Source organism: Acinonyx jubatus, chromosome D2 (genome assembly GCF_027475565.1).
Source record: "Acinonyx jubatus isolate Ajub_Pintada_27869175 chromosome D2, VMU_Ajub_asm_v1.0, whole genome shotgun sequence".
Taxonomy (NCBI): domain Eukaryota; kingdom Metazoa; phylum Chordata; class Mammalia; order Carnivora; family Felidae; genus Acinonyx; species Acinonyx jubatus.
The window spans coordinates 60,880,316-60,893,279 of NC_069393.1; the positions used below are offsets into that span (position 1 = coordinate 60,880,316).

At 42.3% G+C, this 12,964-nt stretch overlaps 1 protein-coding gene and 1 pseudogene across 1 annotated transcript; both read left to right on the plus strand.

The window, feature by feature from the left end:
• Positions 1 to 112: 112 nt before the first annotated feature.
• On the plus strand, positions 113 to 12,877 carry GSTO1 (glutathione S-transferase omega 1). The gene is made up of 6 exons (XM_027063014.2): positions 113 to 301; positions 518 to 626; positions 4,193 to 4,415; positions 7,349 to 7,447; positions 10,745 to 10,851; positions 11,614 to 12,877. Exons 1-6 carry the CDS (start codon positions 268 to 270, stop codon positions 11,765 to 11,767), a joined length of 726 nt encoding a protein of 241 aa, XP_026918815.1. The 5' UTR covers positions 113 to 267; the 3' UTR covers positions 11,768 to 12,877.
• On the plus strand, positions 6,467 to 6,558 carry LOC113600391 (uncharacterized; annotated as a pseudogene).
• Positions 12,878 to 12,964: the final 87 nt, after the last annotated feature.

Here is a 12,964-nt window from a genome sequence, read left to right on the forward strand (position 1 = left end):
CCCTTCAGGCTCTTGGCCGCAGGGGCGGCGCGTTCCCGCTTGCAGAGGGTGGGAAGGGGATTCTGGACGCCGCACGCCAGCTTTCATTAAGCGCCCGGGGCCACGCGGGGCCGGGAGAGCACAGCCCCCGCCCAGCTGGCGGCCGCCCCCGGCGGGCACTTCTGAGAGGAGAAGAGAAGGGAGCAAGGACCGAGGGAGGGGCGACGTACTTCCTGAACCGCCTGCACACCCTGGGTCGCGAGCTCGGCCTGCCCTGCCTGCGCCGCGATGTCCGGAGGGTCAGCCAGGAGCCTAGCGAAGGGTGAGGCCGGCCGCGGGAGGAGGGGGGAATCTCGGCCACCCCCTGCCGCGTGTCCGGTGTGGCTGTTCCGGAGCCATCCGGAGGGTCCCCCACACGCGGGGATCGGGCCGGGGCCGCAGCGCGCGGGACCTCTCCGCGGCCTGGCCCGGGGGTGGCGGGAGGATGGGAGTCCCGGCCGCTCTCGGGGCCGTGACCACTGCCGCGTCTCCCCCGCAGGAAGCGCGCCCCCGGGGCCGGTCCCCCAGGGCCTGATCCGCGTCTACAGCATGAGGTTCTGCCCGTTCGCCCAGAGGACGCTCCTGGTCCTGAAGGCCAAGGGAATTGGGTGAGGACCCAGGCAGGGGCCGTTCCCCCAGCCGCCCGGGAACCAGCTGCTGCGGGGCGGCCGGGTGGGAACCTCGGATTGGGCCCCAGGGCTTCCTTTCCTGCAAAATAAACTATTCTCAGACTTTTGGGGGGACAGAGCAAATTATGAACCCACTTCCCAGGGTGAGAGGTAGGGGGAATGGCACAGATTACACCAGTCTAGGACTCCCCGTTTAGATCAACCTAACCACTTTATGGATTAGAAAAGCTGAGGCTCTGGTAAAGCTGGTGATTCGGGAGATCACTTGACAGGTAATGACCTGCAGCAGCGCTTTTAGGTCTGGTAGATCCCCGATTCTTGGTCCACTGCCCTTCTGCTTTCACCCCACTTCTACATTCATGTCTGATATCTAATACTGTTTGCTGTTATTCTGAGTATATAGTCCCTTCCCTAATACTTGGTAATTTACCCCAGGACAGAGTCCAGGCCTTGACCGTCCTGGCAGAGTGCTGAGTTAACTAGTACTGGACATATTCTTATAGGTTGGGTTGTTGGTTGAGTCAAAGTGTCTATGCCTAAAAATTTAGTCTTTTGCGAAGCCTCTTTGAAATTAGCATGGTTTTTTTGACCAATGGGTTATGCATAGGGAGTATGCGATCGTCAGTTGGCTCCTGATCCCAAATATCCATTGGAATCCCCTCCCTTCCAATGATCTTTGGAATTTGTTGAGCAGACCTTAGATACCTGGGGTGTGGAAGTTTAAAACATAGCCCCCGTTCTTAAGAAATTTTCCATCCATGTGCTTAAGGTTTATAAACTAATTTTAGTTTTCTAGGGGGAGAATTAGGCAGACAATAATTTTACCTAAAAGAATGTAAGATGCATTCTTTTTCTGAAGGAAAAAAAATAGTTTCTTCTTTTAATTTTTTCTTTAATGTTTATTTTTGAGAGAGACAGACAGTGTGTGAGCAGGGGAGGGGCAGAGAGAGAGGGAGACACAGAATCTGAAGCAGGCTCCAGGCTCTGAGCTGTCAGCCCAGAGCCCGATGTGGGGCTTGAACTCACAAATGGTGAGATCATGACCTGAGCTGAAGTGGGATGCCTAACCAACTGAGCCACCCAGGCGCCCCAAAAATATTTTTGAATTAGCCATCACTTCACTAAAATTTGCATCTTATTTGGATGAAATTGAGTCTGAACACATAGCCAAATGCTCAACATTCCAAACTTTGTATTTTATCCTAATCTTCTTCAAATTGGATTGAAAAAAGATGTATCTTATGCTTATGTAATTGGAAAGTATCGGGGCTCCTGGGTGGCTCAGTCGGTCAAGTGTCCGACTTCAGCTCTGGTCATGATTCGCAGTCAGTGAGTTCAAGCCCCACATCAGGCTCTGTGCCTGGATCCGGTTTTGGATCCTGTGTCTCCCTCTCTCTCTCTGCCCCTCCCCACTCACACTCTGTCTCTGTCTGTCAAAAATGAATAAACATTAAAAATAAAAATAAAAATAAAAGGATAGGAGCAAGCACAGCTGGATTGGGAGGCATAAAATCCTGGTTTATGTGCCCCGCTGGAACACTAGGTTGAAAACAACCTACCTTATTTACTGGGACAGTTTTCCAAAGGAAAACTGGACTGATTTTACCAAAATAGTGTGTGTATGGGGGTGAAGAATGGTAACAGGAAACAACAGAGGTCTTCTACATTCTGAATCAGTTTTCAGTTTCACACCCAGAAGACTTTTATTGGACAGGTGCTACATTTTCATATGGTATAACCTGACAAAGCATGGTATTCTCTAAAAAGTGCATCTTCCAACTTGTGGCAGGTGTGTTGACTTGTTAGCTCATAATGTCAGGTTGACAAATCCAAGTGTGTTCTAAGTGTGTTCTTTATCACAAAAAAAAACCCCCATTTTGTTGTTGTTGTTATTGTTGTTGTTGGTATAAAACAACTTTTGTTTCATGGTATAAAAATTTCAGAAGTGTTGATAATTCCTTGGCAGGGAGCTGGCCTTGTATTTCTTTCCATGGCTTGTATCTGAGTTCCAGTAATCTGTCCGCACACAAACCTCTTGATACACAAATGCTAGGGTTCATTGTAGCCATTTCTGTTTCCATGGGGGATTACATATTTAAATCCTCAAACTAAATACTATTTTAACTTCTGAGGTGGATGGGGAAGTAGGAAACAAAAGGTGTTGGTGTGTTATTATTTTTGAGTAACTAACCTGTTCTGTTGAATGATTACTCAGATTTAACAATTATATGAAGCTTTCCTTTCTTTTATTTCCTCTACAATCTCTCAGGCAAGAAACAAGTTAGATCTAATTACAGTCTGAATATAGCTTGGATTTCATTTGTTTTCCTCCTTTTGGGTTTGCTTAGCGTAGCTTACTCACGTAACATTAAAAAAAAAAACAACAACAACAACAATGCATGGACATTTAATCTGAAACTTGGTTTTGTGGGTGGATTTTTTGCATTCCTTAATATTTTTTTAAAAAATGAGGACCTTTCTACTCAATTTAGCAAGAGGAATTGAATTTTATCATGTTGATTCTCATATAGTAGGTAATGGATACAATTCAATTATGTACCTCCTATAATTTGCAATGATACCTTATACCCCAAAGTGGATTATCTTATTGACAATCTTGAAGCATTTTCCACTTATTCATTCAATAAATATTTACTGAGTACCCTATCTGAAACCACTTTTATTTTCACAGCATTTAAATCTGTTTAAAATTTTGCTCACTTACATGTTTGTTTATTAATATGAACTAGATACACAAAATCCCTGCTTTCAAGGAGCTTACACTCTAGGGAGGTGACATAATAAACATGTAAATAAGTAAGCAAAGTAATTTCAGATACATGTCATTAGGAAAACATGTTAATAGAGGCTCTCAGCAGCTTCAGAGAGGGTGGTCAGGGAGGGCCTCTTGGAATGGTGTTTGACCTGAGAAGACAGGCAGAGAAGGCAGAGGAACAATAAATGTTAATGTTCTAAGGTGAGAACTTGTTTGGCAAATTCAAGGAATATAAAAAAGGCCAGTGTGCCCAGATTGTAATGACCAGAGGGAAAGTTATAGGAAACAGGTGTGACAAGTAAGAACAGGCCAGATCACATGCCACAGAGGGGCTTAGAGTTTATGCTCATTGCAATGAGGAGCAATCAAGGGGTTGCAAGCAGGAGGGTGGCCTGATTCAATTTACTTGTGTGTGGAAAATGGACTGTAGGGAGGGCACAGTGGAAGCAGCGGCCAGTGGGAGACTACTATAGTGGTCCAGCTGGCAGATGATGTTTTGGACCAGATGGTAGCAGTATACCTGAAAAGTGGATATGATTTTGAGGTCTAGCCGACAGGTCTTGATGATCCATCCATTTATTTGACTTGAGACAGAGGGAACAAGGGAGAAGGAATCAAGACTGATTTGACTCCTAAATTTGGGGTCCAATCAGCTAAGTGGATGGTAGGGCTGGTAAGGATCTACTCAGAAGTACCAAAAAAAAAAAAAAAAAAAAAAAAGGAAAAGAAAAAGTTCCACTCTCTTCATTGTCTTCTGTGTGTCTTTCAGGCATGAAATCATCAACATCAACCTGAAAAATAAGCCTGAGTGGTTCTTTACGAAGAATCCCTTTGGTCTGGTGCCAGTTCTGGAAAACAGTCAGGGTCAACTGATCTATGAATCTGCCATTACTTGTGAGTACCTGGATGAAGCATATCCAGGGAAGAAGCTGTTGCCAGAGGACCCCTATGAGAAAGCTTGCCAAAAGATGGTCTTTGAGTTATTTTCTAAGGTGTGTGTATAAGAAATCTCAGCTCTTATTTGAACAAACTTTGTTGTTTAAGCTAAATCGGTGTTGTCATTTATGACTCAGGAATGTGGGAAAGGAAAAGAAAGCAGTGCTCTTATCTGCTCTGACATGTCCTGCAAGTCCTTTCACCATCCAGTTCCTGTTTGCCTCTCCAATGTTAGCCCTCCTTACTCTTTGGACAGTGTATTCCAGCCGCTGAATGTTTAGCTTTCCCAGACTTGCCACCTCCTCCTTAAATCTTCCCCCTTCTCACTTTGCCTGGTTATCTCCAAGTTCTCGTTCATGTATCTGCTCAGGTTCTGCTGCCTTCCAGAAGGTTGTCCGCACTGGCTTAGTGCCCAGCTGTGTTCCCACATGTGTTAACTTCTCTGGGCCAGTGACTGCCTGCCTTCTTGCCTGTGTGTTGCACCAGGGCTGTGAGCTCCTTGAAGGTGAAGCCGTGTTCCCATCACTGTTGGCTCACTGCCTAGGTCTGTGACCCACTCTGCCTCTTCCTAGTTGTGTGACTCTGAGAAAGTTACTCATTTACTTCTGTGCCTCAGCTCATCGCTTGTAAAAGGAGTATAATAACTAGTATAATAACTGCTCCCTTCTTGCAGATAAAAATCAGTTTATATAAAACACCTAGAGCAGAGTCTGACACATGGTAAATACTGTGTTAGCTCTTGTGGTTCTAGCCACAGTGTCTAGCAGCGGGCATCTACTGTGTGTTGGCAGTAGCTCTTAGCTGAGTAAATGACATTCTTGTAGAAGAACTATTTTAGTCAGCATCAAGGTTGTAGATAGTTCAAACAATTGATATTAACAAAGAAATGCCCAAGAGTAGACAACAGGTATAGCTATGTCAAGTTATCTCTATACCCGTTATTTATCAGAATATATGTCGGCATATCTTGTCTTCTTTAAATGGTTAAAGAAATACCTCGAAGGTGGAACTTACAGAGAGAATGTATTATGTAAGGAGACATTGCAAAGGGAAGCCAATGGGGAAGGAAGAGGGAGTTGTCTGGCTTAGCAGAAGGAGAGGGAAATAGCAGATACCTGCTGTCAAAAGTGATAGACAGGGAACATGGCAATTAGAAGAAAGATGTTGGAGAATTCAAAAAAAAAAAAAGTAACAAGAGATTCATTGTAGAGGCGTCTGACTGGCTCAGTTGGTAGAGCATGAGACTCGACCTCAGGGTTGTGAGTTCAAGCGCTATGTTGGGTGTAGAGATTACTTAAAAAAAAAAAAAGATTCATTGTATTGTCTCGAAAGAAAATAAGCTAAAAGCTGGAGATGTTCACCATTACTTCCCAGCTCACATTCAGGGAAAAGGTGGCCTTAGGTACCATATGCCCCCTCCCTCCTGGCCACAGCTCTCAGCAAACCAGAAATGCCCCCACCTGTACCTGCAGCCAATCATCTTCTTTCCGGAGAACTTGAAACTGAGACACAGAGATTAACAGTAAAGGTGTTGAAGCTTTAGAGATGTGTGTGTGTGTGTGTTTATATAATTTGAGGCTTAACAAACCAAAGGCATGTAAAAAATACATTTTTTAAGGAAGCAGAAATTAAGAGCATTGCAAAGGGACTTGATATCTTGATATATAGGAAACCATATGGAGCAGACATTTAAGGCAAGGCAGGGATAGATAAAGCAGGCATGCCCAGATGGAACTGCGTACAGAAGTGCTGCCAGCAAACTTTCAGTTCCAAAGAGGGCAAGCTGTACTGATACGGACCGGATATCAGGACATTCTCCTGGATTTTTACAAGCACCTGTTGATAAACTGAGACGAGTGGGCTTCAAGCTCTTGCAGTGAGAAAACACACAAATGCCTCCAGCAGGAGCCCTACAGCATCTGGCGCTACGCCTGTGAGTCTTCAGGTAGTCAGCCCCTTCGAACACCCTTCTCATGTCCTCCCCGAGGTGGAAAGCAGAAAAATTCTCTTCCCCAGCTCCCTTTGCAGCTGGGGCCAATGCCTGGGACCTAGGCTCTTCCTGTCAGAAACACACATGGTGGAGCTGGGCTTAGAAATGAGCCATGTGGCGCTTGCTTCAGCAGCGCGTGTATGAAAATTGGAACCATCCATCCCCTGCACCAGGATGACATGCAAATTTGCGAAGCGTTCCATATTTTTAAAAAAGGCGGTGGGGGGGGGGTGCAGTCAGGTAAGCCTCCAACTTGGGCTCAGGTCATGATCTCACAGTTCAGGAGTTGGAGCCCCCCAACAGGCTCTGTGCTGAGAGCTCAGGGCCTGGAGCCTGCTTTGGATTCTGTGTCTCCGTCTCTGCCTCTATCTCTGGCTCTCTCTCAAAAATAAACATAAAAAAAATTTTTTTTTTAAAGGTAAAAAAAATGAGAAACGAGCAATGTGGGGAGACAGACTTGGGACAGGGCACTGATTCTGCTGGTGGGAGTGGCAGGGGAGGGGGTGGGAGGGTGGCGCAGAGCCCCAGGCTTTCGGGAGCAGTGGCGGTGGCAAGATTAAATTCCGGGCTTTAGTTACCTCCGAGTCCCACTTCTGGCAAAGGTACAAACCGCAGCACCTAGTGCTCAGCTCACTGGCAGCAGTGGGTGCTTCCCATGAGGTCAGCTCGGAGCATGATTTTGGAATGTTCCAGCTTAGTTCTCAGCCTTTTTTTTTTTTCAGCCTCTCAATAATTCAATGGGCTACTCAATACTTTTTAAAAGGTATTTTTGGCTCAAACTCGCCAAAGTGGGTTCTACTATTTGCAACTTATAAAATCCTGACCAAACAGCACCTTTCACCGCAAAATTGTTTCTAAGATTGATACCTGACCTCTGTGAACACAGGAATGGGTGCACCTTTCAAGTTTCTCAAACACCCTGAACTGGGACTCTGAGGGTTCAGTGAGGGGGCCGGTACAGTTAGCCTCACACTGACAGTAAGAAATTACTCTGTCTAGGTTCCCCCTTTGGTAACAAGCTTCATTAGAAGACAAAATAACGAAGACGGCTCTGGCCTAAAAGAAGAATTGCGTAAAGAATTCAGCAAGTTAGAGGAGGTAATCTCTTCTCCTAGCTTTTATCAGAGTAAATGATACACTGTTCCTGCCCTCTTCTTTCTTTCTATTCCCGTTTCCCAAATCAGTTTGTGACAGTTAGTAATAACATCAATTAAGGAATTTTAGGTTACAACAGATTGCTATAAGCAGGTGCATTTAAGATAGAAATCAACACACCTAAAAATATTTTGTCATGGCTTGCTTTTAAAACAATTTGTTGCACTGATGTTAACAAGGGGGAGAAATGCACTGATATTTCCACAATTTGTCACCTGTTTTCATTTTTCCATGCCTGTTTCTAGTCCTCATCCATATATTAAAACAAAAAAACAACAAAAAGAAAGAAAGAAAGGTTAACATAACTAATCAGGGCATAGATATTATTCTGTTTTTTCCACGTAATAATACGTAATAAACATTTCCCACCACAGAGTTTGCCATGAATCGTAAAGACACTTGGAGAAGCCCGGCTGAGTTTTTACCTCCCTTGGGGCAAAGCTGCCATTTGGGCCTTTAGATCAAGTCTTTCTCTTGGCCTTGAAACATTCCATTTTCTTGCTCAGCCTTGGGTTTTTACTAGACATAGTTCCTGTCTTGTATGGGAATGTATCCTGTATTTTGTCAGTTTGAAGTTTGCTGTAGGCTTTCTTCACAACTTTTTTTTAAGAAAAATGTTTCTAGTCTGTAAAAAACAAAAAGTCATGCATGAGTGTTAGATTTTACTGAATGTTTTGTCTATATCTATTACATCTATTGATACGTTCATAGAATTTTTTACCTTAATCTGATAAATATGGTGTTATTGACAGATTTTTCTGGTGTTAAACCATCCTAGCATTGTTTTCAATGGATTTTTCTATATAGTATAGAACTAGTGAATACTTAAAGGTGTTGTATATTAATGAGATTGGGCTATTATTTTGTTTTCATAGTGTCCTTATTTTTTATATCAAGGATATTCTAACCTGATAAAATGAGGGGTTACTTTCCCTGTATTTCTAATCTCAGAAACCATTTGATAGGGTTTGGCTGTTTCTGCTTTTACTAACTAGCCCAGGAGTTCAGTAGCTCAATGCATTTATTTTCAGTCTTTCTTGATTGTTTAATGCATTAATGACTAACACACTACTTCTAAACATCGTAGCTGCATCCAGTATGTTTTACTGTGAAGGACTTTCATTGTTCAGTTCTAAATTTTTTTTTTTTTTTTTTTTTGCTGTTTCCATGATTTTCTCATTGCCTACCAATTATTGATCATGTACTTGTAAGTTTCCTAAACATCTTTTGCTGTTTTCTAATTTAATTACATTATGGTCAGAGAATGCATGTGGGATGTTGTTTCTTTGAAGATTAAGACTTTTGTGTTTGGCAACCTGGTAAAGCCCATGTTTATAAATGCTTAAATTAAAATATGTAAGATTAACTCTACTGTGGTTTATTTCATAATGGAAATACCTGCTAACTGTGGGGTTAGTGGAGTTGGGAGAAGGTATGTACTTTTTTCTCATCTAAGTTCAGACTCCAGATTAAGAACTCATGCTTCAAAGTGAGTAGTATCATTTCCATGCTTTAGGTTGCTGAGAGGGTTATTTCCTTCTGACTTAAACTGTCATACTAAATTTTATTTATGCAGAATATAATAACCAGACACTGTAGTTTAAGGACAGACCCAGTTAATATCGATTCATTGTCCAATCTGAGTGCCTAATAACTACAAGGTACTCTGCTAGAAAGTATGGGAGGTAGAAAGTAAGATGTTGTCTATACTCTTCAGATATTTAGTTTGGTAGTAGATGGTTGATATATGCCATCAATCTATAATGCAGACTGTTATATGGGCCCTGAGGAAAATTGCAGAAGTTTTATAAACGGTGAGTTGGTTTGTTTATTAGGCAGATAATATTCTCAGTTTCTTTACTTTGGCAAAACCATTAATACCAAGGCACGTTCTTGAATTTCAGGAACATACAACTTGTTTTGGCTTTCAAATAATTTTGACATCAGTTTAATATTTAATCCAGGGGCGCCTGGGTGGCTCAGTCGGTTGAGCATCTGACTTCAGTTCAGGTCATGATCTCACAGTTTGTGGCTTCGAGCCCCGCATCAGGCTCTGTGCTGACCGCTTGCTCAGAGCCTGGAGCCTGCTTCTGATTCTGTGTCTCCTTCTCTCTCTGCCCCTCCCCCGCTCATGCTTTGTCTCACTGTTTCTCAAAAATAAATGAATGTAAAAAAACAAAAAAAAACCTTTAAAAAATAGTTAATCCAGTTATTTCCAGCATATTTTAGGTAAAATTTTAATTGAAGTATTACATGCAGAGAAGTACCCAAAGCATGAGTACAGCTTGATGAATTTTTACAAAGTAAACATAGTCATGGAATTAGCACCCATAACAAGAAACAGTATTAGTTTTGGCTGTTTTTGCTCTTTATACGTATGGAATCCTAGGATATGTACTCTTCGGAGTCTGGCTTCTTTCATACATTAGGTTTGTGAGATTCATCTATATTGTGTATAGTTCATTCCTGTTCTTTGTATAGTGTTTCAACCTATGACTATAGCAGTTTGTTTATCCGTTTTACTACTGATGGACAGTGAACAGTTCTATCTTGGGGCTGTTACAAATAGTGCTGCAATTAACATTCTCATATCTATCTTTTGGTGAATGGATGTTCACATTTCCAAAGAGGAGAATCATGGGGTTGGAGTGTATGAACATTCAGGCAGCTTTAGTACATACTGTGAAAACATGGTTGTGCCAGTTTTTGCTCCTGCCAGCAGTGGTTCTGCACGCTTGCTAACTTTGTCTTGTTCATTTTAGCCATTCTGATGGATGTGTGGTAGTATTACATTCTGGCCCTAATTTGCATTTCCCTGATGACTAATGCAGTTGAATATCTTTTCAAACGGTTTTTGGCCATAGAGATATCCTCTTTTATGAAGTTCAAGTCTGGCCCAAATTTCTAATGAGTTGTTTGCCTTTTTTTCTTATTGATTCCTCAGAGGTGTTGGATTTCTCTCTATATTCTGAATGCCAGTCCTCTGTTGGGTGTGTGTATTACAAACATCTTGTAGTCTGTGGCTTGTTTTATTTTTCTCTACTTTCCAGTTTATTTTGTTGATTGTTTGCTTCATCCCAAACCAGGAGATTCTAAAGTTCAAACAAAAAGCCAACTTGAATATGTCGGCATAAAAGCTACTTCTCTCACTTGCTCTACTTACCTGGTCTTCCTAATATCTGATGATGAATCTTATGAAATGCACACTTAAGCAGTACTCTCATGCTGTTTAACATTCAGGTTCTGACCAATAAGAAGACAACCTTCTTTGGTGGCAATTCTCTTTCTATGATTGATTACCTCATCTGGCCCTGGTTTGAACGGCTCGAAGTTCTGGAGTTAAATGAGTAAGACATTTGAGTATTTTGTACATAATTTAGGATAATGATGACTGGCATATTATATGTTGACCTTTTTTCCTGAACAAAAATGAAACTGTTTTATACAACTGGTATGAATGGGCACAAGCAGACAGGAGGAGAGTCTTGGACTATCCAGGGCATATACTCACCCCCCTTCTCCATTCCTGGAAGTGTGCGGTGCAGGGGTGGGCAGAGAGTACTGCAACATGTAACAAAATGTTTTAAAAATAATTTACTCCTTCCCTTCTGGCTAAAAATCCGTAAGTAAGTGCATTTTTATAAGCTTTATCATGTGGGATTGTATGACCAATGCTCCCTCCCATTTTCCAGCAGGATCCCCACACTAGTTTCTAAACTCCATGTTTTGAAGTTAGGCAGCCACCTTGGCTTACTCCCAATTCTTAGAGCTATTCAGGGTTACTTTTAGTCAGTCTTGCTATAGAATAATAACTATATAACATCCATGGCTGTCTTTCATGTTCTCATTTTAACAAAGTTATCAGTCTGCCTGGATGCATTCTTGTGCTAACTGAGCAAGTCACTTGACTCTAGGATTCTTCTTCCACAAAACAAAGACCTCTAAAATATCTTCCAAATCTAATATTCTGATTATGTGCATTGTAAAGAAATATTTTAAAAGATTAGAGGAAAACCAAAGGAAACTGTAGAGTGATAATGGTATAGGAGACTTTGCAATGCCTTCCTAGTTCATCTAGCTCACACGTTCATTCTTTTCCCTTCCCACAGGTGTGTAGATCACACTCCAAAACTTAAGCTCTGGATGGCAGCCATGAGGGAAGATCCTGCAGTGTCCTCCCTCCTCATTGAGGCGAAGGCCTTTCGAGGTTTCTTAGATCTCTACTTGCAGAACAGCCCTGAGGCCTGTGATTATGGGCTCTGATAGGGGCAGGAGTCAGCCATGAAGAGATGTCTGATATTTTCCTTCACGAATATGAGGAAAACATGCTTTCATTTTACCAAATGCTCTCATGTCTCATTGGATCACCTTCTCTGATTTGACATCGTGGCTTAAGGCCCTTAAGGCCTTCCTACAGAAATGTAAGCTCACATGCTTCTAAGGGTTTTATCATAGTTTCTGCTGAAAATCTCTAAATCATCATCTCTGGTGAGAACTGGACTTCAATCTAGATTTCTTCCTGCCCATAGGACATTTCCACTTGGATACTCTGTTGTTTCTACAGCTGCCTTCTCAAGTTTTCAATTCCTCATTCTTTTCTTTCCATCAACTTAATTTCACTACCTTTTTTATTCCCATTGTCACCACTTAAGACCAGACTAATAACACCTCAAAGTTAGGTGACTAAGTATCCTCCTATTTGGTTTCCCCGTCTTCAATCTCAATGCCCTTCAAATTCTTCGTACCAACTCCCATGCTGGGCACATGGCAGGTATCCCATAAATGTAACTAAATACTGTGAAGGGGCACCTGGGTGGCTCAGTCAGTTAAGCTTCTGACTTCAGCTCAAGTCACTATCTCAGGAGTTCAAGCCCTGCGTTGGGCTCTGTGCTGACAGCTCAGAGCCTGGAGCCTGCTTTGGATTCTGTGTCTCCTTCTCTCTCTGCCCTACCCCCTTCCAAAGATAAACATTAAAAAAAAATTTTTTTTTTAAATAATGTGGAGACCACATCTATCAATTCCGATGTAAGTCTGGATAAGTAATTCAGAAATATTAATGCTATCTTCCATAGCCCACCGAGCTTCTATTTAATTTTTATCATCACATTACTTCCATTAGAAGAAGGTAGGTCAGGGGCACCTGGATGCCTCTGTTGGTTAAGGGTCCAACTTGGGCTCAGGTCATGATCTCTCTGCTCTTGAGTGCAAGCCCCGCTTCGGGCTCTGTGCTGACAGCTCAGAGCATGGAGCCTGCTTCAGATTCTGTGTCTCCCTCTCTCTCCGCCCCTCCCCTGCTCATGCTCTGTGTCTCTCTGCCTCTCAAAAATGAACAAATGTTAAAAAAATAAAAATTTAAAGAAATAAAAAAAAAAAGAACTTAGGTCAAAGAGCATCATTTCATTCTACAGATGGTTTTACTAAGATCCCGAGGCTAAATGAGTCCTTAAGATGCTGGCAGAA

Excerpts from the sequence above, each read along its gene's own strand:
- GSTO1 (XM_027063014.2), top strand. The coding sequence starts at position 268 with ATGTCCGGAGGGTCAGCCAGGAGCCTAGCGAAGG. Across the intron at positions 627-4,192 it reads CTGAAGGCCAAGGGAATTGG|GCATGAAATCATCAACATCA; the intron begins GTGAGGACCCAG and ends TGTGTCTTTCAG. Across the intron at positions 10,852-11,613 it reads GAAGTTCTGGAGTTAAATGA|GTGTGTAGATCACACTCCAA; the intron begins GTAAGACATTTG and ends CCCTTCCCACAG.